The sequence below is a fragment of the Vidua macroura genome, chromosome 13 (assembly GCF_024509145.1).
Source record: "Vidua macroura isolate BioBank_ID:100142 chromosome 13, ASM2450914v1, whole genome shotgun sequence".
Lineage (NCBI taxonomy): Eukaryota > Metazoa > Chordata > Aves > Passeriformes > Viduidae > Vidua > Vidua macroura.
The window spans coordinates 14,292,312-14,318,104 of record NC_071583.1 but is presented as its reverse complement, the minus strand read 5'-3'; the positions used below and the strand labels follow the sequence as shown (position 1 = coordinate 14,318,104).

General features: G+C 42.0%; 1 protein-coding gene and 1 long non-coding RNA gene across 3 annotated transcripts in view; one reads left to right on the top strand and one right to left on the bottom strand.

Moving 5' to 3' along the window:
• USP4 (ubiquitin specific peptidase 4) overlaps positions 1-24,215 on the top strand; it is a 33,525-nt gene extending 9,310 nt beyond the window's left edge. The window contains exons 7-22 of one of the 2 annotated variants that reach the window (XM_053989303.1): positions 3,668-3,811; positions 4,448-4,565; positions 5,738-5,911; positions 6,525-6,683; positions 7,507-7,731; positions 9,240-9,323; positions 9,685-9,779; positions 18,601-18,792; positions 19,334-19,422; positions 20,323-20,538; positions 20,668-20,738; positions 21,091-21,206; positions 21,690-21,839; positions 22,501-22,604; positions 23,666-23,754; positions 23,876-24,215. In XM_053989303.1, coding sequence (XP_053845278.1) covers positions 3,668-3,811; positions 4,448-4,565; positions 5,738-5,911; positions 6,525-6,683; positions 7,507-7,731; positions 9,240-9,323; positions 9,685-9,779; positions 18,601-18,792; positions 19,334-19,422; positions 20,323-20,538; positions 20,668-20,738; positions 21,091-21,206; positions 21,690-21,839; positions 22,501-22,604; positions 23,666-23,754; positions 23,876-23,977 — 2,128 coding nt within the window. In that variant the 3' untranslated portion in view covers positions 23,978-24,215. The remainder of the gene's footprint in view (positions 1-3,667; positions 3,812-4,447; positions 4,566-5,737; positions 5,912-6,524; positions 6,684-7,506; positions 7,732-9,239; positions 9,324-9,684; positions 9,780-18,600; positions 18,793-19,333; positions 19,423-20,322; positions 20,539-20,667; positions 20,739-21,090; positions 21,207-21,689; positions 21,840-22,500; positions 22,605-23,665; positions 23,755-23,875) is intronic. The other variant, XM_053989304.1, reaches the window with a different exon arrangement.
• On the bottom strand, positions 9,180-10,672 carry LOC128813885 (uncharacterized). Its single transcript, XR_008439206.1, has 2 exons — positions 10,374-10,672; positions 9,180-9,312 (listed from the first exon to the last, which is right to left on the bottom strand). It is a non-coding gene; the product is annotated as an uncharacterized LOC128813885 (long non-coding RNA).
• Positions 24,216-25,793: the final 1,578 nt, after the last annotated feature.

Genomic DNA, 25,793 nt, shown 5'->3' with positions numbered 1-25,793 from the left:
TCTGTGTCATCAGGATTTTTCCCCATTTGCTGCTTGTCAGAGGCACTGGCACCCTACCAGAGGAAATAGCTTTTCCACAGGTTTGGCAGCTGTCCTTGTGTTTCCCCAGCCATCAATCTGGCTGACATTTTACAGGAAAAATGCTCTTAAACTCCACAGCAGTCCTTGGGTGGTATATTCAGCCTGTGCTTGGCCACTGCTGTTAGTTTGCTGCTCTCTAAAGAACAAAATACTTTCTTCTTAAGTGTAGTTTGAAACTGGTTTTACTTCTAGACAAAGTTTCAGAAGAGAGAATGGATTATACTTATTCTAGGAATTTCAAAATTAGAGGCATACTTTGTTTCTGAAGGGAGATTATATCAATGACTCTGTGGAATTTAGTACTCTTAAATTGTTACTTACAGGACTCCCAAAATAAAGTCCTGAACTAGCCGAATTCCATTTCAGCACTAGCACACTTTTTTTTTTTTTTTTTTTTTTTCATCCTGGATATAATTTTCTTTGCGAAGGCAAACAAGAAGCTGGGTTAGTTCGTGAAAAATAACACCTTTTCCATCAGGTATTGTACTTGAAAGCTGAAATGAAGTTGTATTTAGTGTCTACCTGGTAGCTATCTCTTTCCCTTTGCAATATGCAGCAGTAAAATACCTTTTGGTTCTATGGTTGGAGCTAGAATTTTCCTGCTGTTTCCTCTTCCAGCTCTTCTGTTTTCTCATAGCACTGTGTGCTGACACTGTGTGATTTCAGAGGACCCCTTCAGTAACTGGGCTAAATATTTTGTGTGCAGATCTTTATTCCCTGACTTTGAAGTGCTTGAGTTTGCAGCAGATGCCAGGCTTGCAGAAGAGCCCTGAGGATGTAACTTAAGTTATGGAGGCTTTTGCATGTAAGAACTTTCTAAATGAGCATCCATTACCGCCTCTGCTTTGTCAATTGAACAAAATCCCAGCTAATCTGTCTCTGACAAAAGCTTTTTGTCACAAAATTACTATTTTATTATTGGTTGTGTAAAGGAGGAGGACTGACTCTACTCTGTGCTGTGAAGGTGGCCTCAGCTGAATTGAAACACTTTTTCTATCTGTGCCTTTCAATCAGATGAAAGTATTTTACAATATTTTTTCAAGTTGTTTAATTTACGAGGTTTTTTTTTTTTACTTAACAACCATTGGACTCAGAGTGATTTGATTTTATCCTCTTTGTCCTGTAAGTCTCCAGATTTCTCCTCACTTGCATTTTGTATTGGTTTTTGACAGTTTTTGTAGCAAGACAGAACAGCTGTCTTTATCTGCAGATGGGGACAATGTGCTTCAGTGTTGTGAAGATGAAGTTGTGTTTCAGTGGTAACCCACTGAGTAGGCCAGAACATTTTGGAAGGTTCAAAGTCACAAATTTCAAAGATGAAATAACTTTGTTCTCTTCCTTCAGAGCAAGGTCTCGGGACCTCCATTTCTGAGGGAGCAGAAGTCACATACTGTGAGAGAGATAGCAATAGAGGGGACACATGCCTTTGACCAGTCAAAGTCTGCATGTTCCACAGAAACCTTTCTCTTTGTGGCACTGGGGATAAATATTTGGCCTCCAGGTCTTCTGTTGTCACTGTGTGCAAATGAGGCAGTCCTGAGAGCCTGCAGTACTGTGGGGTCATTAACAATGGCTTTCCAGGCTTAAAGTGGGAAGCTTTCAGAGAAAAATGTTTTTCTTAGCTACTCTCTGTGCTTGCCCTTCACCTGGAATCAATGGCTGCCTTCGTGAGCATCTTGTGAAATGAGAAGCAGCTCTCCTTAGGAAATCCTTTCTTCAGTAGTTACACATAGATGAGTAATTTTTAAAATGTAAGAATATGTAGAATTCTTTATCTTCCCAAATATATTTGATTTCTCTTCTTTTAATCTCACATGGAAAGCTTTTAACCTCTCTTGTTGCTTTGCTACTTACATGAACCTTCCCGACTTTCTAGCTGGAACTTGCTCAAGATCCTGGATGACTTTGTGGGTAGACTTTTCCCCACTCTGTGACTTGTGTCTTACCTTTGCTTTCTGATCTGGTTTTTATCTTCGTTTGTAATTCTTAGCTTTTTTTTTTTGTTTGTGTAGGATGCTGTTGAAGTACTTGGAACTCTTTAGTTGCCATGTGACTCTTGATGAAACACTGTCTCTATGCTTCTGTTGGAAACCTTGAAATCCCTTAGGAGGTTGTCCTCATTTTCCTTTTTCACCAGTAGATTTTCTTCATACGATTTTCTGAGTTTCTCTGTTCTCTCTCTAGGAGATCAAATGTGTGAAGGAGAGGTGCTTAGTTCTCAAGTCTAGCATTTTCTAGATTGCTCCCCTTTGCTTCTAGATAATTCACTGCTTCAGTCTTTTAAAATGTGTTCTTAATGGATTTACATGCTGTTGTTACCTAAATAGTTTTATTCTTGACCCTTGAAACCCACACATATGAGCATGAGTCTGATAATTGTTGTATAGTCTAGACCTTTTGCTTTCCCAGTGATATTACTTTGGTGTTCAGGTAATCTTGAAGTTCTACCCCCAGCATGTAACAACAGAATGTTGTGTATTGTCCCAGACATGGTTCTCTCAGTTATTCTGGTAGATCTCATTCTTTCTAGGGTACTTTCCTGTATTTTTTTTTGTTGTTGTTGTGCTGGCTGGTGAAATCTTTTGGCGTGCTTCAGGCTTTGCCTGTGTTTGGGGTTTTCCAATTTCATCTGGAAACTCCTCCTGTAACTTGTTTACTTCTGTATTTATTTTACTGGCATTATATTTCCAAACTGTTGAAGCTGTCCAGCTGTTCTGCCTTGTCATGGCCTTCATTGGCTTGTTCATTGTTGTATAGTTTTTTCCCCACAGAGGTTTTCCAGAACATTTTTTTAGTACCATCTGAACTATGAATATGCATTTTTAGTTTGTATCATTTGAAAACAAGGGCCACAATAGCAAAGAATAAATGGACAAGATGAAGCTTGAGAGCCCTATCCTCTGCTGGCTCTCTGCTCTGTTTTGGGGCTAGTAGCCACTGTTGTGTGGCTCTTGGTGTCCCGCACCTTTTTACTTTTGTTTTTTTGTGTTTATTTGGGCAGAGATGGAGAGATTAGACCAAATCCCAGTCAACTCTTACTATAGAGAAATTAATTAGTGTCAAAATTAGTACTGTCTTGTGGCTTTGCCTTTTTTTAATGAAACTGTCTATGACACGACACTGTTAAATTTTAGTGCCTTGTTGATTATCTTCTTCCTGATTAATGTTGTGTTTGAATAGATGGTCTGAGTTTCAGGTAGGGAAAGACTGGCCTGGTCACTTTTTAATGCAGGTAGAGTGTTATGTGATCTTAAGATTTGGGGGGGTTTTGCTTGCTTATTTCAAGGTGGTTTGCTCATAAAATTAAAGCTTGCTTCCCTCTCACTCACACTGAATTGCTACTTATTTCTGTCTGGGACCCAGATTTGCCTTTAAGCAATAATTTTTGCTTCTACTTCTGGTACTTTTTTCCTGATGTTTCTGTTCCAGAGAATTGTTTGGAAACGTGATCAAACAGATTAAAGCAGTAAATTTTGTGTGGGGTAATTAACTGTAGCTCAGCAAGTCCTTGGAGTTTTGTGGGGAGGTGGGGCTGGGGATAAAAAAAGTAGTAGCACTGTTTCTGCTTCTTTTTCCTTTCTCCCAGATCAAGCACTGCAACTAGCAGAAACTTTACTACCTCTTCAAAATCATCAGCAAGTTCTTATTCCTCAGTGTCTGCCACTTCTGTCATTACTAACGGTGATAGCAGTAACTCCTATGGACTGAACAGCTCCCACCTGGGCAGGGGGTAAGAGCAGGAATGTTCTTTTTGTTTTGTCACCTTCATGTGAGTGATCCCATGCATCCTTGTCTGTATAGAAAAGGAGTGTGATGGTGCCCTAGAGGAGTTCTACTACTCTTGTGTACCTGTTTATCAAACTTTGCTTTTTGAAACCACTGCCTTCTGCTGTTCCTTGCTCACTTGCAAAAGTAGTGCATGTTCCAGAGCTTACTAACTGCCAGAGCATTGCCTATTTTTTGAGGTGACTCAGAGCATGAGGGAAGGGATTATATTCTTTTGTCTATCTGCCATTGTGGTAGAAGCCTTTCCAGCTACAGATCATAATTCTCTTATTATTTCTTAAAGTGTATTATATACTCTTGCTGCATTAGGATAGTGGGCTGTTTGCTTACAGACAGAGGAAATGAAGGTGTTATGAGCCATAAATAAATAATAGACTTCATAAGGATTAATGTTTCCAAAGTTAGCATGTACATTTCACGTTCCTGGTATTCCGCGTTAGCCCCTATGAAGCAGCAGAAACAGGTAGCCTGATTAAAAAAAATTCAGTAAACAGTTTTCTGACTTGTATTTGATGTGACTTTTAAGTATTGAGACTCAACAAACTCATTGTGGAGTTCACTGTATTGTCTTTTTTTGCAGAGGTTCTGGGTTTGTCTGTAACTCTTACAACTGCAGGGACAGTGCTTCCCTCTCTCAACCTGGACTCTGTGGACTCAGTAACCTTGGAAACACCTGCTTCATGAATTCTGCATTACAGGTAAGAATTAGAAAGAGCCCTGATTAGAATTAAATAAAAGATCAGTCTCATAAATATTATGGATTAAAATCTGTGGGGAAAAAAAAAAAGAATATTTAATGTGATTCCATGGGGAGACTACACTGCAAAAATAAACAGACCAAAAAATCATATTCAGTTTGGCTTGTGTTTAGTTCATTAGTACTGTAAAACATATTACAGTATTAGGGACTGAATCTGAAATCCATGGCATTTGAAATGGCATGGGGAAGTTGTACTGAACAGGTGCTTGACTGTAACATAAGGTCCCAGTGCTGTGCCCTGCCAAAAAAGGGCTGATGTGGAGGATGTTCTGACTTGTGTGGGCTGCACAAGTGACATGAGCAGGTCACTGCATGCAGTTCTGGGCCTGTGTTAAAGATTCTTGAAAAATGAAGAGCATGAAAAGCCACAGGAAGGTTTCAGGTTCATTGTGCAAGGTGTTAAGGTTGAAACAGTGATGCAAAGCTAATAATTGTTTCTTTAATTTTGAATTTAATTTCTTAGGATTATTTTGTTCATTTTAAAGAATGCAAAAACTTGCTGGGGTAGTTTTTTGCTAAGAAGTTCAAACAAAATACAAGACAAATTGTATGAACTTTGATTTAAGGAATGGGCAAACTTGTAGTGTGGTACCAGTGCTGTGAAATTACGTCAGTCACTTTGGTGATGGTTTTGAAATCTGGAACAGGTCTTAAAATAACTAATGCATTATGCACATGGTATTCAGGACACCACAATAAACTTGGGCTGCCCTGCTTTTTGTCCAGCATGACTTTATTTTCAGTTGTGTCATGGTAACCTTAAGCCACTGTTTTCTTGGACTTAGCTAAGAGACAACTTGAAATTTTTTTATTACTCAAGTAACGTAAATCAAATACATTTCTATCTTAGTTTATCATGCAAAAGAGTCATGTTAAGGACCAATTACTTTCTTTGTTGTATTTGCCATTATGCTTTAATTTTCTAGATATCAGTCTTTCAAATGCAGATTTCTGCCTTGATTTTTTCTTTGTTTTACTAAACAAGCTCTCGAGTCTCACCAGTTTTGTTAACTTGGTGCATGTTCTGATGTGAAAGTTAGTTTTGTTGTTTCGTTGTCATACAAATCTATTGTCCCGTGCAGTAAATTAATTTTCTTAACACTTTCTCAGTGCCTGAGCAATACTCCTCCTCTGACTGACTACTTCCTGGAAGATAAATATGAAGCTGAAATAAATCAGAACAACCCACTGGGGATGAGGGGAGAAATTGCAGAAGCCTATGCAGATCTCATTAAACAGATGTGGTCTGGGAGACAGTCTCATGTGGCCCCACGTATGTTTAAAGTAAGTGTGTCATGTTCCTGTAGCACGGCTCTGGGACAGAAGAAACAGTAAAAGCTAATGTGCCTGCCACATATTTTGATGTTATGAAGGGAGTAAGGACAGAATTGCTCCAGTGTTTCATTGTTTGTAAATGCTTTTTGGGGTACAGGGAGGAACTTCCCAGTGAGCAGTGTCCTTCCTCAGAGTTTGCTACTGCTCTTTAATGTTACTTGGTAAATGACCTCCCAGCCTGAGGGCTGTTTACAGATGAATCAGAATGGTCTTTGCTGCAATACTAGGCAAGATCATATGAATTGCCAGCTGTGAACTTTGGTCAGTGAGAAAAGGTGTGTAAGTTACAAATCTAAACATTTAAATCATAAAATGAAGATCAAAACGCGTCCCGTTGTTTATAAATTTGTTTATTGGTGTAATGTTCTTATTGCTTCAGTGTGAGGAGCTGCTTTCTGCTGAAATGCTGAAAGTAGCTGGGGAGATTGTTCTGGCACCTTTCCCTGCATTAGCATCCAGTTCACCATGGCCTACTGCCAGGAGAAGGTAGCAGCGAGCTGACGTGTGCCGAAGCCACAGCCTGAGTGTTTTGTATCCCCTCACTCTTGCCTTTGTGTTTCAGACACAGGTTGGGCGATTTGCTCCTCAGTTCTCAGGATACCAGCAGCAGGATTCCCAGGAGCTCTTGGCTTTCCTACTAGATGGCTTGCATGAGGATTTGAACAGAGTGAAGAAGAAGCCCTACTTGGAGCTGAAGGATGCCAATGGCAGACCTGATTCGGTACAGTGCCCTTTACTTAAGGATAGGGCAGGTGGTACTTCCCAGAGCATTTGGTTGGATTCTGGGACACTTCTTGGCCTTCCTGCTCACAGGCCACACAAACATCCTTCCTGCAGAGCAGTGTCCCTGGCACAGGACAACTTTGTCATGCCAACTCTGCCTAAATAGAGAAAAGTAATTATCTTACGAGGCTTACCTGATAGAGGCCCAATAAATTTCTTGTTTTCAGTTTTCTTCCTAAGACTAAAAGTCTCATGCTAAGAGCAGCCTCTGATTGCCTTGAATAGACAAAATGCCAGATGCCTTCGGTAAGGAGTTTCTAAGTTGTTTTGAGAAGGTCTTCAGGGGAATTGTAATTTGTCTCCTTTTAGATGTCTTTGTGAAACATGGCCATCATTTTCCAGGACAAAAAAGCCTCTGCTTTTTTCTTGAAAGCTGTAACTGCAGTTGCCTTTCCAAAGCAACAGGCAGCACTCCATTCCTTCTGGAGAGTGGAGGATACCTGGTTGTCCTGAAGAACAGCATGTGACCCTGTCACTGTCCCTTCAGCTCCATTCATGCTTCTAGCATTGTGTGCACCAAGGAACACCTGATCAAACTCACTAAAACAGATTAAATTTGACTTGATGCTAGGCCTTAATTCCACTGAGAATAAATACCAGTGTGTTGTGCTGGACATACACATACTGGTGGTGCCCCTTCCCTATGAAATGGACCTATCAGTATCAATTTTCCAAGTTTTCTTTGGTCCTGGTGCTCAACCCACTGTAGAAATCTTTGCAAAAAATAACTTCTAATATGTTTTTTAAAATTGTTTTTATAGGAGGTGGCAAAAGAGGCATGGGAGAATCATAGACTGAGGAATGATTCCATCATTGTGGATATTTTTCATGGTCTTTTCAAGTCTACCCTTGTTTGTCCCAAATGCTCTAAAGTTTCTGTGACCTTTGATCCCTTCTGTTACTTAACTCTCCCACTGCCCTTGCGGAGGGATCGTCACATGGAAGTTACCCTGGTATATGCAGACCCACAGCACAGACCTGTCCAGGTGAGGCATGTTGAAGACACAAATTTCTTTTAAGTCATATGAGTTCTATTAGATTTTAAAATTGAGACTCTTAAAGTAATCTAAAGGTAATTGATGTCCACCTTTGAGTGAGGTAGTATGGGTTTTGTGATGAGAAATCTGGGATGTGAAATCAAGTGACTTCATAAAATTTTGGCTCATGAAACTAAGGTCATGGTCAGCTGGAAGTGGCTTTCTTTGTTGAGATGAGCTGTGTGATGTGCTGCTCCCTGAAAGCAGCAATGTGCTTGCAACATGTAAAGATGTCATTTATATTGTGCCCTGGGATGCACAGCCTGTCAAAGGAGGGGACTGTCCTCTGGTCTGCACTGGGGCAGCCTCACCTCAAAAGCTGGGGGCAGTTTAGGTCATCACAATACAAAAAAGACATAAATCGTTAGAGACTGTCCAAAGAGAGCCATGAGCATGGGGAAGGGTCTGGAGGGGAAGCCTTATGATATCACTGGGTTTGTTCAGCTTGGGGAGAAACCTTGTGGTCTTCAGCATCCTCACAAAGGAAAGTGAAAAGGCAAGGTTCCTTGTTCACTTTTGAGACCAGTGACAGGACCTAAGGGAAGGGCCTGAGTCAGGGGAGGTTTAGGTTGGACATCAGGAAAAGGTTTTTCACCCAGAGGGTGGTTGAGCACTGGAACACACTCCCCAGGGGAGTGGTCACAGTACCAAGCCTCTCAATGTTCAAGGAGAGTTTGGACAATGCTCTCAGGCACATGGTGGGATTGTTGGGGTGTCCTGTGCAGGGCCAGGAGTTGGGCTTTGATGATCCTTGTGGGTCCCTTCCAACTCAGCATATTCTATGGTTCCGTGATTGTAAATGGGTTAGGCCTCTGAATTTCAAACAGAATTGAAAAATAACTCCTCTTGGGGAAAAAAAAAAAAAACCACAAACAAAAAAAACCAACAACGTTTGCTTTTTCAGCCTCCTCAGTAGACTTGTTTTAAATTTTCCCCCACTTTATTTTCAAATGGATACACACATCCCTAAAGTAGCCTTGTGCTTGCCACATGTCACAGAAGCACAAGCTGGGGCACCCAAGGAGAATGACTGGATGTCCTGATGCAGTTTTGGAGGAACTGATTGGCAGTATTTCCATGTCTGTCAAGATTTTTGCCTTGATCTTTAGCCATTGAAGAGAATGGCTCTAAGATGTTTTTTATCACAGAAAAAACAGCAATTTTATGTTCTAAGCAAGCTGCTGTGTCTGGTGATGGTTTTTTCCTGGGTTTTACTACTGCTGAGCCTGATCACAGCAGAAGGCTGTTCACAGCTTTCATTCCCTCCAAATCCCTGCTTTGTAAGGTAAAGCTGAGATCCAGAAGACCTTCAAGTGTGTGGTTATGACCTTAAGTTCAGCAGAACTCCTGTAAATTAAAGATTTAAGAGTTTTAAGACTCTATTTCCATTTTCTTACTCTCTGCCTTATATGGGTTTATTTTGCCTGGTGTAAGTATAACGTTATCTTTGTTTCTAGTACCGGGTTGTGGTGCCAGTGATGGGGGCCATCTCGGATCTGTGTGAATCACTTTCCAAACTCTCTGGTGTTCCTGCAGAAAATGTAAGGATAAATGCAGACAGTAATTTTGATAAATGTTTGTTCTTCTTGAAGCATTTTGGTGGCCTAGCTTTTATATGGGTGATAAGCTGAACTTAATGGGCTAGGGACAAAACTGTAATAAGTTAAAATGCTGTTCTTTGCTTGTAAGATTAAAAAGATGCATGAAAGAGTCTGTATTTATTCTGATAGTTCCATTGCAGTAGAGAGGTTTAAGATAAGGGACAGAAAACGAAAGTACAGCTGATGTTGACAATTGCGATAGAGAATTGGAATAAACTGTTGCTTGAATTTAAAGGTAATTTGCCTAAATTTATGTAAGCTTTTACTATAATCACTTTGCAAATCTCACTTGCTGTCCTAGATGGTGGTGACAGACGTGTATAATCACAGATTCCACAAAATCTTCCAAATGGATGAAAGTTTAAATCATATCATGCCAAAAGACGACATCTTTGTGTGAGTAGCTGGGGAAAATGCCACGTGTGAAGAATAGTGCCAAATATTTGCTTTGGTTTCAGGTTCTAAAACCCGATTCCTGTCCCCTACAAAACGTAAGCCTTCTTGTAGACCTTTTGCATGACTCAGCAGTAATGCATCACTGCTCCTACTAGCAGGTCAACATATGCAGTGTTCAGCTGGTATTCTTCTAACACAGGAGAACATGGCCCTTGGGTGATCATGAACTTTTAGTATGGTCTGTGTTACGCAGTTTAGAACTTCCTACAAGCCTCTTTAGGACATAATTACATCTGGATTACGGTTTTGCTCTTACTGACATTTTTAGTTTTGCTCAAGCTTGTTGTCCTTATGTTTTCCAAATCAGCCAAAAGCTTTGCACTGTTACTAGCATAGTACAAAGTCAAAGGTGTTGTATTCTGCCTTTCCAAAATCCATCATAGTTGTTAGAGTACCATGACTGGGGGTTTTTATAGACTCCTGACTGGTGCTTTACACTCTTTGTATCTAAACTGTTGTTGTGACGGCAAAGCTGAGGGTTTCGTCTTGCTTGATGTTCTACATGTGTGTGGTGGGTGAGATATTTCCAGTCACCTCTGAAATCTGGTGAGGAGAGCAAAAGTTGTGTTCCTCTATTGCAGCTGAAATGTGCAAGAATGTTGTTGCCATGAAATTGTTGGGTCTGTGTGGAGACCTGACATCCTCTGGTGCTGTGTGAATCTTTCATGGGGTGCGATGCTGTGACATACTGATGCTCTTTTGTGATGCTGTCAGTTGTGACCTTATTGCTGAGATGTCATGAAGGAGTTTGTAAAAATTGTCTTCAATTGTGTGACCAGTTGGGATCTCTGGGAAGAACGTTTGGCTTCTGTGAAATCTGTTTGTAGAGTGTTTGTAAGTCTGTCTGTCTCTACAGCAAGTAAAATATTTTAAAAACAAGAAGCATGGTATTACAGTGGTAATTGCAAGAAAACCCTGCTTTCATACAGGCATAACATGTTGTAAATCCCTCCACAGAAAACAGCTATGTCTGAATCAGGTCTGCTTTGGGGCGTAGGGCAAGCATTGGCTGAACTGCAGCTCCAAGTGTATTTTCCTTTGCAATTGCAACTTCCTTTTATGTGCAGGGTAACTGTAAATGAGGTGCTGCTGTGAGTCACAGTGAGTGAACTGACCTGGGTTAAAAATAGCCTTCTAAGGAAGAGGAGAGGTAGCAGGAGGAAGTTTTGCAAATCCTGTTTTTCCATGTACACCCTCCAAGATCTTTTCAGCAATGAGAGGCAAGAGCAAGAACCCAGGCACTAGGGCAAGAATTAGGAAAAAGCTGTTCATAGGAAGTCCTTTTAATGGGTAATGCTGCCAGGAAAAAGATATCTAAAGTCATATTCTAAATACAGCTAAAAACTAGCATTCTTTTATTGAAAGGAAGTCTTGTCTCAAAAAAAACAGGAGAGAAATACTTGTTCATAAAGAGGAAAGTTTTTTAAAGGCAAATGCATGTTTACTTCTAGTGTGGACAATCTCCCTGCCTTGTCTGGTTATAAAAAGTCTGCTGTTAGATGTTCTAAGATGATTCAATAAATGGTTAGAGTAGTGTGAAGGTTCTTGAATTCCACTTTGTTTCCATCTATTATTTTTCTGTCCTGCCAGCTTCAAAACCTGTTTTCCATTAGGGAATGTATTTTTAGTTATGGATGTACCTCTCTACCTTCTGCTTCTTCCAGAAAGGATGGTTTTACAGTTAAAGAGGAGATTGTCAAGCGCTGCTCAAGCTGTTGTTTCTGCCAGACGTTATGGGCAATGACTTGGCAGATCAGGTTTCTGCCCTCCTGCAGGTGCTGTGTAATGTGTGGCTGGGAATGTGGTATGTGGTGGTCGTTTGTTCAGACTGCTGCTGCCAATAACTTCAGGAGTTTCTGATATCTCAGCAACTTAACTTCTTAGATGACAGGCAAATATCTTACTGTTTATTAAAAAGAGGAATAAAAATACTTTAAAAGAATAGGTCTTTCAAAACTTTCCACCTTTAAAGAAGAAGCCTATTTCCACTTGAAATGTTAAGAAACCTTTTATTTCCCCAAAGTCAATGTAGAATAGTTTCTCAGTAAAAAGCATTTTTTTCTTCTTAAATTAAGGCAAATTCTTTAGAGGAGTGACAGGAAAAGACTTGCTGCTTATGACTTAGAGGATGCTCTATATGCCTGCATATTCCATGAAATGTTCAGCTTGGAAAAGGTGCTCCTGTACTGGTGATGGAGCTGTGGGGTGTATAACTGGTTACACAGAGTGATGCAGCTTTCTCCTGTTCCTGAAAGAAAACTGTCATTGTATCACTTAATGAAGGGGAACAGATGCCATTTATTAGAAAGTACAGCAGTGTAGGGTTTTACAGTCAGTGTTTTCAACCAAAATTCACAATTGAAATAAATAACCTAAAAAAAGATTCAACAAACCATGCTAACTCATCAAACATTTGTTTGCACTACATTTATACTGGATATTACCGCAAAAGAAACTCTTAAGAACACTTTCTAGAGTTTTGGGCTGAAAAGTTAGCAGCAGTTGATTTTGAAGAAAGGAAGAATCCTTCTGGAAGCTGCTTGCCTACCATGTCTTAAAAGCTTGAATTTTTCCTAAGATTTGTTTGAATCACTTAATGGCCTTGTGTGGTAAGACTAAAACATACCAGCTTCGAGTCTAGGAAGATAGAAGTTACAGAACAGATGGGGTTTTTAATAGCATTACATATTTATAAATCAAATAGGGAAGCTGCATCATTTCAGGGTGTTGGGCTCAGTGCAGTAAAGCCAAGTGAGAGCTATGTCAGCTATCAGGTGTGAAAAACAAATTGGAAAGGGATTATCTGGTAGTCCTGGCACCTTTTGCAGGATATGTTCTTAGGTACTAAACGTCAATGTAGATGTGCATCAAGTTGACATATAATGCAACCTGGGGTATAACTGAGTACCATAAATTAATTTTTTTTATTCTAGTAAAACATGTTTTCTAGAATCAAAGTATCTCTTGTGTTTAAATGATACTCAATTCATGATACTTGCTGTCTCATGTGCTTGAACTCTTTCCTAATTAATGTTTTATTGATCCTGTCCCTTTTATATACTCATCATGTGTTCTTATTTCCCAGTAATGTCCAGTAGCAAGATTTCCCTGTAGGAAAACTGTAATGTGTATATCTCGCTCCTTGTTTTAAGTAATTACAGTTAGATGCTAAGTTTCTTTCACTGGTTAGAAAACAAAGGGGATAAACTATGCAAAACAGAGTTAAATCAGTACAGCATATTTAGAAACAGATATTTCTCATGTATATTTCCCCAAAACTTGTGTGCATTTCCCAAACGTACATTTTGAAATTACAGATGGCTCAGTGGGTCCTATTGATTTTTGAGGTCTTTTTCTGAAGGATTTTGTTGCCCAGTCTTTGAGTTGAGGTAGGCTCACAGGCCTTTTCTTCTCGTCTTCCTGATTCCTTCCTGTGATTCCTTCCACACTGAGTGAATTCTGAGAGAAGTTGTGATAAACTGGAGACTGCACCCTTCTGTTTAAATAATTATTTTAAAGGTGTAACAGTTTCCTCACCTGAAAAGCAGCAGAAGCAAACCAAGGTTGTTTTAGTAATCATCTGTGGTTATTTGCTGGACTCTGAGAAACCAAAAAATGAGTGGGTCATGATAGGGCAGTACAAAGCCCCAGGGCTCTGAGTTCATGAGCAGCTGCCATCCAGTTGTTCCTGTGTTCCTTGCTCTCGTTGTCCCCCTCTAAACACGACCTTGCTCAAATCTCCCACCTGTGATCACCTTTTTGTCTGTCCTGTAACAGAAATCAGTTGTTTCAGTGGTTCTGAAGCTGTAGGATCTGCTTGTAACTTAAACTGGCAATTCTTGCATTCTGTACATTTCTTAGCATTTTATTCAGTTGTTTCAGGATTGAGAAATTTAACTATGAATGTCAGTCTCTTAGAGTGTTTCTGCAGGTTTGCTTTGCTGAGAGCAGTAGCCAGTGACAACAATACCCCTGTGGTTTGCCAGACTTCTGATCTTACTGTATTGTGCACTGGCCAGCTGGCAACACACAACTCAAAATTCAAAAACTCCAAACACTGCAGGAGATCTGTGCTTTACCAGGGCTGTGACTGAAAAAAACTGAAGTCAGTACTTTTGTACTGGTGTCTTGCTTTTGACACCAATATCTGTTGAGTCTCAAGTTTTGATTTGGGCCTCTGTTGGTTTGTTACTGAGCAGATCGTGGATTTCCCTGAAATGTTTGGGTTGGAAATGTCAGTGAGCAGGAACTCTCATGACACATTGCAGCAGGAATAGAGCAGCTGGAATGGGTCTTGGCTTTTCTGAGCATTTGCTTAACAGGATATGGTCTGCAGACATAGGTATTGTAGTCCAGACTGTGCTGTTGGTGAAATTTGGGAAATATGGGAAATGTATGTGGGATGTACAGAATATTGAGCTGCTGCCTTTTACAGGTTATTTTAGTGGTGGGAAAAACTGTGAGTTTTTTTCTGGTTGTCACCCTAGGGTTATGAGAGAAGACTCATTCAGTTTTTGCAGGGCATCTTGGACATCTTGAGATGTGTATTGTGAATTTTAATGTGTCTCTAAAGTGGTGGGAATACTGAATCTGGGGGAGTGAGGAAGGGGGCAAGAATTGAACTCCATTTGGAACTTAAGCTGAATGGATTGCAATATGGAAAATGAAGATGTGCCCTGGGTGTATAAGATACGTGTTTCCTCTGAGCTGCTCAGTTTCTGGTTCATCAGTTCTTCTGGTTTATTTTCTTAACCTGTTGAGCTCTCTGCTAGTAAAACCTCAAAAAGAAGAAATGCAAATACCACTGGGCTTCTTGATATTTAGGTGACTTTAAGTAACTTTGAAATGTATGCCAAGATGAACCTGGCACCTTTTACAAAAGAGGACAAAACTGTACATTTTCTTCTTCACTGAAAGGGAAGGAGAATTTGGAAATTCTCCAAGCCTGTTCTTTCACAAGGCTTTGCACTAATCTCATTCTCATCTTGACAGGTTTGGAACTGTCAGGTAGTCCTGGAGCAAGTTGTGTTAATATTTATTGGAGAAGAGCTGAGATGCAGAAGTGGAGAGGGTTGAAACAAGATCACTGATACAACGTGCAGGGGCAGTGCAGCCGGAGAATGGTGGGAGTATATCCCACTTCTCACAGTTGGAAATGGTTCTCTCCAAGCATGTTGTTCTGTGGAAGGACAGGGAGGTCTGTGGCAAACGATCAGAAATCTCTCCTGTAAAGGTGGTCTGCAAATCAATTTGATGACAGTAGTTCAGTGTTTGTGTTGAATGCTCTCATTGCCCAGGCTAAGCAGAGCACAGCATTCAGCACACAACCCAAACACTTGCTGTTTCTTTTCCTCAGGTCCTGGGAAGCCCAGCCCCACTAGGACCTCCGGCTCCCGCTCCATTGTAACCCCACACATGCACCCTGCTGGTGATGTCCCATCACCAGGGATCCTGCTGGAGCTTGGAGCCGGCCTACAAGGGCTCAGGTAAGTACCACATAAAAATAACTCCACAGCCCATTTCAAGGGCACTGCTCTTAGTGTTTCTTCTTAGTTCTTAGGAACTAAGAAGAAAAATGTTCTGGTGGATAAACTAGATACCCCTGTTCTCTTAGCCTGGCTAATGGGGCATATTACATAACGTGTATTATTTATGTGGATAAAAGTTTCACAAATTGATTTGCAGGTCACCTTTAACCTATAAAAGTGTGCATATTTGAATAGGATCTATTCATTTTGCCATACATGCCATGTTTTCTGCCTTCTCTTACAACATGCTGTGTATTACATTTAGATAAGTTCACAGTCTTGGAACAAACATCACTAATGGCAGAGATGTCAGGTTTTTTAGTGTGACAGAGGCTACAGCAATTATTGAACTGAGTGAGTGAGGTCAGCAGACCAGCAGGGCCAGTAGTTATATACAAAACATTCGAGATGTGTGGGATCTTGTAGCAGACTGATCTGTGAAGTTTGATCACGCTTACTAAAATTGGGGTTTTCTTGTTTCAAATGAGGGTTTGCGTCCTTTCCAAAATGAACTTGTATTTATTTAAGCCTTGTATAAACCTCCTGTGTGAATTCCTCGTCATTTTTAATCTTGTTCCTCTGCGAGACTGGCAAAATCCTTTGACCAGTTTCTATGGGGCAAACTGTCCATTGTCTTAAGGAAATTGCATTTTCAGTCTCTGATCTCTTAGTTTACTTGTTTGCATGTGTTCTGGTATTATGAAAGAAAGTAAACAGATTAGGAGTATCTCCACTTCCTAGAAGAGATCAGAATATGTGCAGCAGTTTCTCCCAGTTTTTTTTCCAATCCTGTGTTTATTCTTACCATCTACTTTTGACCCTGTTGTGGCTTCTCAGCAGCATCTCTGGGTTGTTGTGCAGTAGTAACCCCCTTCAGGCAGATCTGTTTGGCAGCTTCTGCAAAGCATTTCTTCCTGCCCTTCTCTGTTCTCTTTCAAAATAGACTTCTTGGTTGTTGCTGTAGATTGACTTGTGGTCCACATAGTGTTTTGCAGCTGGAGTTAATACCATAGATCTCAGCACCTGTGAGGGAATGTTTCAGTAACATACAACCTGTATATTAGCCTGGTGTTTAGCTCAGAGTATTTTTTGCTTTCAGTGTCCTTTCCTGTAGCTCTGGTCCTTCACAGCTTTCCGTTCTTCTGTGCACTTGCTTACCTTCATTGTGCAATGGAACAGAAGTTACCTCATTGCTTTCTGAATTGAAACCACAGACCTGAACCTCCATAATTCTGATAAAGACTAGTCAAGTCCTACCCTATTGCTTAGCAGTTTTCAGGCACTTCTGAGTGCCTGAAACTTCATGAGTTGTCATGAATTATAAAGGCAATTAGCCAGTATTTAGCAGTGTGGTAGCAGCTGAACTAATGTTTCTGACTTCTAAAACCATGTTGTGTCAGCTGGAGTAGCATCACCTTCATGTTCTATTATTTCAATTAGGTTGTAACATACAGAATTACGGGGTTTTGTCCAGCAATTCCCAGTATCAGCTCTACAGCCTGTTACACTGTACATAAAGTACTTTGGTTTTGGTTCTTTTTTCAAGGGATAGCTGTTGCTCAGGAGATCATAAAAATGACAGATCTTGATTCTGATATGTCCGCTTTTAATACTAGTATATAAAAGGTGTTCTGAGGTGGAGTGGGTAGAGGGACACTTGAGTGATCACATCTGTTGTGTTTTGGTGAGAAGTGTGTGAGATGCTCTCTGCAGAGTGTTATGGGGTGCTGCATGCTGGCTGTTTGTGATGGATGGCCCCTACCTGTGGGAATAGTCTTTTATTTCTGTGCCATCTGTTCCTTCTCATGGGCAGGACTTCATTCAGGTGCATGAGGGTGGAGTGTAAATGGGGCTTTGTTAATTGCTGCTTGCAGAGCAGTGTAGGTGGTGTGAGAGGAATCACAGGAGTGTCATGCACTGAGCTGTGTTACAGGAGTCCAGGCTAAGGGTCTCATAGGACCTGGTGTTAATCACAGCTTATATTCTGGGACTGAGTATGGCCTTTTGTGGTTTAAACAGTACTAAGTGAAATAATTTGCCTTTAAATGGTGCTGTTTCTCAGGAAACTTTAGGAGGTGTGCACTGTATGCAGTGCTGGTGTCCAGCTGAATAGCACTGACAGCCTAGAAAACCTCAACAGCTGCTGGCATTGGACTCTTACCTGGCTCTGAGCTCTTGTGTTCTTGTTGGGCTGGGACTCCCTGGCAGGATGTTTTCTTTCATGCACTCTACTGAACTCAGTCCAAGTCCCAGGCTAGGATCCTTTTTTGTTGTAAGTAGGATGAAGCAGAATTACAGCTCAGAAATTTGTTCTCCTCCCTCCTCTGAACACAGGAATAAAAAATGTTTCTCAGTTCTTGAGAGAAGGGAAGTGGCTTGTGTAATGGAAGAGAATTATTAGGAGTTTGAGGCATTCAGATATGTGACTGTGGTCTAGGTCATTATGTGTAGTGACATCTTTTCATGAAATCTTGCTTTCTCTTTCAGTTTTAAGATAAATCTGGGACAGGTGACTCACTAAATTAAAGAGCAGTGTGACTTGGCATCCTGAAAATGAATCTTCTGTCATGAATAGGCCTGAAGCAAACAGTGTGATAGTGTTGGACCACGTGGTTATTTTTGCCTCTCCTCTGACAGCTGCAAATACCTCATTTGCTGCTTCACCCAGGGCACAAACTGCATCACAGTCTCCTCACTGTTCTCCCAGGCTGTTTGTTGTCTTCCAGAATTTTTCTTGTTTGTTTACTGTCCTTGGATTTTTCTGTGAAGCAGATGTTTCCAGACTCTTGGTTTTATGAAACATTAGCTGCTCAGTGATGTGAGCTCAGGCCATAAAACTGATTGAGAGACTGGGAGAATGCAAGACCCAAGGTATTAAGAAGATTTCTTTCTCCAGTGGGAACAAACACTGTCAGAGGAATTTCAAAGTACATTTAGTATTTTTCACTGGTTGAAGCACGGTGGAGTTGTCGGGGTAGTGTCTTGGGAGGTGATTGGTAATAGGGGTTTGAATTAGGACTAAAGACAGAGGGAAGGTGGCAGCTGAGTCATTTGCAGGTGTGTGTCCTGTGCTACTGTGAGCCATGGGGTTTGTTCAGGAAACTGCTCTGTAGCAGAGGACAGCACAGCCCTCTTGTACTGTTGGAGAGACTTGAACTGAGTTCTTACTGGTCCTACTTGCTGTGCTTCTTGGCAGTGGAAATAACCCATGGAAATACCTATGTTTCAAACAGGTATGAAGTTTGCAAGCCAAGTGAGGATGGCTCAGAGTATGTTACTCTCTCCATTTACTTTCGAGAAAAGACAGTGAGGCAATCCAGCAATACTTCAGGGACTGTGCTCTTTGGGCAACCACTGTTAATATGTGTGCCCAAACACAAGCTCACTGTGGATCACCTGTACAGTGTGGTTTTGGAGCAGATCAGGTAAGTCATGGCTGTACCTTTGAATCCTATGCCAAGCTCTAGAGGTCGCTTATTCAATTGCACTGTAATAGGATTACTGAATCCTTGTTAACAGGGAGAATTTTTCTTGATTTGTGTGGGATGTATAAACCAGGATTTGCATTGCATTAGTGTCTTGAGGCCCCAGGGACATTTCAAGGTCCTGTTTTTCTGGGCTTTGCAACAGATACTGCTGGCTCAGCCTTGCAAAAGGAGTCAGGAGCACAATTGAGGGCATGTTTTCAGGACTCACAGATGGGGCCACCATAACTTACTTTTGCCTTTTCAGTATACAGCCAGTGAAACATGGAACAAGCAGTCAGAGCAAAGATTTAGGGAATTGTTGTTTGACTCATTCTGAGGGCTCTTGGTGCTGTCATGTAAATGTAAATGGTGCTGTACAGGTTGGGTTCTGGTTTGCTGGAGGGAATTGGGCAGCAAGAGCTGATGACAGAGGGGTGTGCTGCTGTTCTGGTGCACAGCTACAGTATGGTTGTGTAAGAAATGTATCCCTTCTCTTCAGCCGCTGTGTGAAACTCCCTCTGGCAGAAGAATACTCCCCACCCTGCCCAGACAGAGGAACCTGCAATGGCTCTAATGGTGTGGTTGAAGGTAAAGTCCTTTCAAAATCTGCTGGAAGCTTTTCAGCACTTTAGCTTTCTAACAGCATTTGGTTTGTGCTGTATGTATTTGGCTTAAGCTCTAGCAGGTTGTTTCTCCACCATGATTAAACCACACTGTTGTGCTGGACATCTGCTTGGTACAGGGAGAATGATCTTGTAGACCATTTCCTTCCTAGGGAGATCTGATGTGCAGCAGCTGGAGAACAAGGTGGATATGCATTCATCCTGACCAGTGTTAGGGAAGTTTTTGCTTAATTGAGGTGTCCAGGTTGCCTCCCTCCAGAGGCAACCCTTCCTGACATGCCCTTTGGTGATGAAGACTGGTCTGTTAGGTCACAAAAGATTGTGGAGAAATTTGTCTGTTGGAGGACATAGAATCAACAGTCTCATTCCTAGGCCACAGGGTCTCTAGGAATCTTTTAATGCTGATGGCACATGAGTGTTTTCCCTTCCCTGTTTGAAATGATTCACTAGTGTAGCCCTGAGGGTAACAGCTGCAATGAGTTAAATGGGGAAAAGACCTGTCCATTTTCCCCAAAGAATGGAAATAACTTTCCTAGTGACTTACATATTCCTTTCGGTGAAGACTCCCAGCTGCAACCTTGCTGATTCTCTCTTGGGGATGCTTCTTAGGATGTGCTGTCAGAAGGAGTCATTGTTACCCTGCAAACTGAGCACTCTCCTAAACTGGCATCTGCTAAAGGATAAAATACAGCTTCAGATGGAGTGGTTAGCAGGTAGAGGTTTCTTTTTCTGTGTGCCTTTTCATTGCTTCCCACATAACTGGTGTGTGTTGTACAAACTGATGCAAACAGCTGTCCATGGGAGGTGTCAGGCTAAACTTCCATTGAAGCCCTGTACATTGTCCTTGTTTGGAATTTTTTTCCAGGTGACATTGAAGAGATGGAGCATCAGGATGGTGGAGAGGAAGGCAAGGAAAAGCTGACAGAAGTTGACCCCTGCCGCTCTGAGGGTTGTATGCAAGTGGAGTCAGCAAGGGACCTGCAGCCTTGCAAGAAACAGCATTTCACTTTTAGCCTTGTGAATTCCTCTGGGACCTCAGAGATAAACTCCATTGTTGAAGGGAAAATCTTAAAACTGAATGGTAATTATTTTCTTACTTTTTTTTTTTTTTTTTTTTTTTTTGTTTTTTTTTTTTTTTGTTTTTTTTTTTTTCCTTTCTTCTTTTTACACCTGTGCAATAATTTTTTTTTTTTTTTTTTTTTTTTTTTAGCTTTTTCTGCAATTGCTATTGACTGGGATTCTGAGACACGGAGGCTACTTTATGATGAACAGGAGGCACAGGTTGTAGTATGCTCTTTTCATAAGTCATCTGTGTAAATTTGCATGGTATTTAAAAGGTGACAGTAAACAATGTTCTGGTGGGTCATCTTTTTAACAGAATAGATTGGTTTTTTGTAACAGAATAAGACAGTTTTTATTGTCTTGGTGAAAGCTCTAAATCCAAGTTAGGACATATATTTTCTCTTATGGACTATTTAGCATAAGAACGGAGTGGCTGGAAGCTGGAGGTGATTGTCTGGGTGGGGAAGGAGCTGCCGAAATAGGCAGTGTGGGGAAAGTGAGCATGTAATTTCTTGGTGTCAGGGATTACAGAGTACATGGAATTGAATAAATCACCTGTCTCTTCCACTAGGCATTTGAAAAACATGGAAGCATGCTACAGCCACAGAAGAAGAAGGCTGTTGTAGCCCTCAGAGACTGCATAGAGCTCTTCACTACTATGGAAACACTTGGTGAACATGACCCGTGGTAAGAACCTCTGTCTGCCTGCCATATTTACTATAAAATATAACTGCTTGAGTTCACATGATTTTTCATGGGATTCCTATAATTTCCCAGGTCTGTCCTCTTGTCCTCGTGTTTGAGAAGTCTGTCAGATCTGTATGAAGTCATTGACTCAATAGGCTGTGGACATGGGCTAATAAAAGTATTTGTTTCCTGCCTATATTTAAGGAAAAAAGTGTCAGTGGGAATGTAGCTTCCAACGACCAGACTATTTTAAAAGTTAATTTTTCTACAATGTGCAGTTAACATACTTGCCATAGGACTGTAAAGTGAAAGCAGGTTGGAGTTTGGAATTCTCTGAGGCAGTGTTTACCTGCATATTCCACAGGCAGTGCACCTTCTGTCAGGCAGGGACTGTGCTTGTGCTAGTGAGGCATCTTTCATGGAAGGCCAGAAGCTTTTCTTTCGATCAGTCGTTAATTTCCTTGCTTGTTATTCCTTCCTTAGGTACTGCCCTAACTGTAAGAAACATCAGCAGGCCACGAAGAAGTTTGACTTGTGGTCTTTGCCCAGGATTTTGGTGGTACATTTAAAACGCTTCTCGTACAACAGATTATGGAGGGATAAACTTGACACGGTTGTGGAATTCCCTATCAGGTAGGATTCTTCCCTCAGGCTAGGAAGAGCTTGAAGAACTTGCTCAAGAAAGATGTACTTCTGGTGTATCTGTTGGGTGGGCTTGTTGTAAAGGCTGTAACTGGAGCAGGTGTTTTCTGGGTTTGAATGGCTGGACAGCAAGCATGAGTTGAGAGGGTTAGTGTTTTTGGGGGGTTGTTTTTGTTAATGCTGTTCAGCTTTATACATCTCAATGAGCATTAGTTACTAGTAGGAACTGTTTCTTCTGAAATTCAGTTAAGCCCATGTGATTCAACTAAGAGAACTTCTGTAGCAATTTTAGCAAATTTTTTGGGCAGTGCTGCACTTGCAGTATTGAGTATTGCACAATTACAAGATGAAAGCCTGCCTTGTCCCTCTGCTTCTGCTTGCTAGCATCATGCTGTGGGATGAAGCATATCCCTTACTATTCCTATCTCACTCTTCACGCCTACACAGGGATACTCCAAGCTGTGTTTTATTCAACACCTCCCTCTAAACCTTCTGGCACTGCTTGGTGTGTTGTCAGGACCTGCCTTGTGTGGGAGGGGTAACAAGTCTTCACACTAACAACACCTGAGCAGCAGAGCAGTGCTAGTGCCATGCTTCAGTTCCTAAAAAGTGGTGGTTGCTGGTGTACTGATACTTTTGTGTTTCCGTCCAGGGGTTTGGACATGTCCGAGTTTGTCTGCGACCCAAGGGCAGGCTCATACGTGTATGACCTCATTGCAGTGTCCAATCACTATGGAGCCATGGGAGTGGGCCACTGTGAGTAACTGCTGCTGTGTCCTTGGTGTGCAAGGAAACGTGGGCAGAGGGGATGTGGGAGGGCTCTGCACTGGGACACCTGCAATAGCCCTCACCTAACGTGTCTGGTCCAAAACTTAACTGTGTTCTGTGTGCAGGCAAGTATTGTATTGGGATCCTGTTAGGATATGGAGGCCAGATAGGTAGCAGCAGCACTTTGGCCTGAGGTCTGACTGATGCCTGTGGTACCCTGTTTGGTTGTTGTTAGTTTGTGAGACGGTGTTCCCCAATTTATGAGTGTAATCAAAAGTTTTCAGTGCTGAACCTGAAATTGTGACATTGGCTGACAGTAGAATGTCTCTGCCTTTGCACTGATAAGGACTGACATAGGAAAATATCATTTCATCAGGAGAAAAACTCTCTTATATACAAGTTTGGTACGTGATAAGTCTGTATTTTCTGTCACTAGTTTTGCTGCAGCATAGATGAAAAGTGTCTGTAGGTGAGTTACCTGTATCAGGTGTCCGTGCAGATCCATGCTGTAGGTGACACTTGTAAAACCACCCAGAAGCAATTCACCATGAGAGGATGAGGAACTCCTGTAGCTGAAGGGGCACGTGTTCTGAGGTTGGAGATCACAGTCACAGAAGTCTTTGCTGGAAGAGATGTTGAAGGACTTGTAACTTCATTCTTGAGTGACGATTTTTGCAAGAACCAGATCAGATCCATTAGCAGCAGAAAACTTTCTTTCAAGTGAAAATGCAGAGTCTTACACTGTGTGTGTTTGGGAAAGCTCTGATTCAAGGGCAGTGAACAATGCCTACTATTGTTTTTCCCAAAGTTTCTTTTCCCTGTTTCTCAGCTGTCAGGGATAAGCCTGGTGTGTGGAACCTGGTCCTAGACTAGCTGGGCCAGCTGGCATATTGTAGAAGATGTTCGTGTTGATTAACTAGGCTTGGGTCAGGCAATGCCAAAGCTGGCTCCTGGCCTCCCATGCACACGTGGCTGGAGTCCCAGTGTCCAGGTGTGCATTCCCTGCTGGCCCTCCCCAGCATGCTGAGCTGCATTTCCTCCCCTGACAGACACTGCCTACGCCAAGAACAAGGTGAACAACAAGTGGTACTACTTTGATGACAGCAGTGTCTCAGTGGCTTCAGAAGACCAAATAGTGGTGAGTATTTGGCTTGAGGCTGCTCCAGGTCTGTGCTGAGAGTGTGGTTCCCTGCTTTGGGGGTGATGTTGCAGTCAAGCTGTGTGGATGGTTTCAGATGGGTTTCCTTTCTGTTCGGTAGACAAAAGCTGCCTATGTGCTGTTCTATGAGCGCCGAAACAGCGAGGAACATTCTGCCCCCTCTGCTTCCCAAGAAGAGTGTGATGGCATGGACACCAACTAAGCACCACCTCCAGCACTCAGCCACCATGGTAGTGGTTGCTCTTGTAAAGCAATGCCTGAGGCGCCTGAAAATTTTTCTTCCTTCTGTAGGGGTCAAGCAGAAAATCAAGCACTGAGAGATTCAGTGCTGGGGGTTTCAGAATAGCACTGAAGAGCCAGGAATAGGTGCTGACACTTGGGTATTTAGAGGCCAAAAATAATATATATTGGAGCTTCAATAAAGTTCTTTTTAAAATCTGGCTGAGCTGTGTGGCTAGAAGCAGGGGCTGGGGCTGTGGTTCTTGGGCTGAGGGTTGTAGCTGGAGTTGGGAGAGGCCACAGCTGAGCCTTGAGGGGCCCGTGGAGGAGAATGGTGGGTGCGATTCTATGAATCGGCACTGGGGCTTCCTGCCAGCTCTCTGGTGTTGCTTTTGGGCCCTGCCGTTGTCAGGGAGGCCTCCTGCACCCTTTCTGGAGCTCAGTTTAGATCTTTGTACATCTGGTCTGTTCCAGTCTCTGCCATTGTACCTAGGTCCCTTGGCAAAGCAACAGACGTTTCTCTTGCTTGCATCCTTTCACTGATGCATTTGAGGCTCTCTTGGGCAGTTTTGACTCAGCATTTTTCATGTGAATACTGAATCCAGTGATGCAGGAATCTGGGCCAGAAGTGAATCATACCTGCCTGTGGTGTGGCATATGTGCAGGCTGATCCCCATGGAGATGCAGGGTACAGCTGCTCTGGCTCCTGTTCTTCTGCAGAGAAAATACCATCCATAATATTGATGATTTGTTGTCTTTTCCATCTCCTACACTCCTCACTTCCAGGCTGCTCTGTAAGCACTTTTCTGCTGCCAGCATTTCTCCTACGGTTTGTGCAGTGACAGCATTTATATCCTTTTTTGCTCATTTATGTCTCCAGCCAAGCTCAGCACTGTGTCCCTAGAGCTGTCACCTGTACAGGTGACAGCCCAATGCAATGGATTGTGTGAGTTTTCAGCCTTTTCTCTTGCAACTTTGGTTTTTTTGGACTGTTCTTTCAGCCCTCCTCCTTGAGTGCTGCCTTTTATATCCTCACCTGATCACCCTCTGTGGGGCTGCAAGTGTCATAGTCCTGTCCCAGGTCCTGTTCGCCTCTGCTGTTCAGTGGTTCTGCTCCATCCTTTTGTCACAACTGGCAAATGTTCTTCCCTCTGTCCTCCTTTACCATGTGTTACTTTTTAGGACTCAAGTCCAGCTTTCTTGAAAAGAGACTCCTATGAGTCTCAGTGGAGAACTGGTCTTCCGTGAGAAAAATGGGCAAAAAATTCCAGAACCTTAGCCTGTGTTTTTTAGGGGAACATCTAGCTCAAGGTAGTGAACCAGACAGGAGGGTTTTTCAGAATCAAAGGCTGAGACTGGCTATCAGTGTGCTTTTTGTTCCCTCAGGAATGTGTGCTTGCAGCTGCTGTGGCTTCAGTGCTGGCCAATCACCTTCTGTGGTGGTGGTCAGCAGGGCTCATCCATTTAACTCCAAACCTGCCACCTCAGCCCCACCTTTCTGCAGCCCCGGGCAACAGGCTCTGTATGAAATTGCAGTGTGCCTGTCCCTGCACCCTGGGAGGGCAGCACCAGGCAGCCCTTTGCTAGGGCACTGGAAAGAGATGGAGAGGAGGAGGGGGCATTGTCTCTAGCCAGCATGCTGCTGCTGTGATTCTTCTTTGTGGAATTAGCTTTTAAAGCATTAACATTTAAATTTTAAGATCACAATTGCTTAGTTGCTTCTGCTGTTTTGTTTTATTTTTATTTTTGCAACTCTTAATATTGTATTTTTTCCCTATTACTGAGGGGAGCATGCAAAA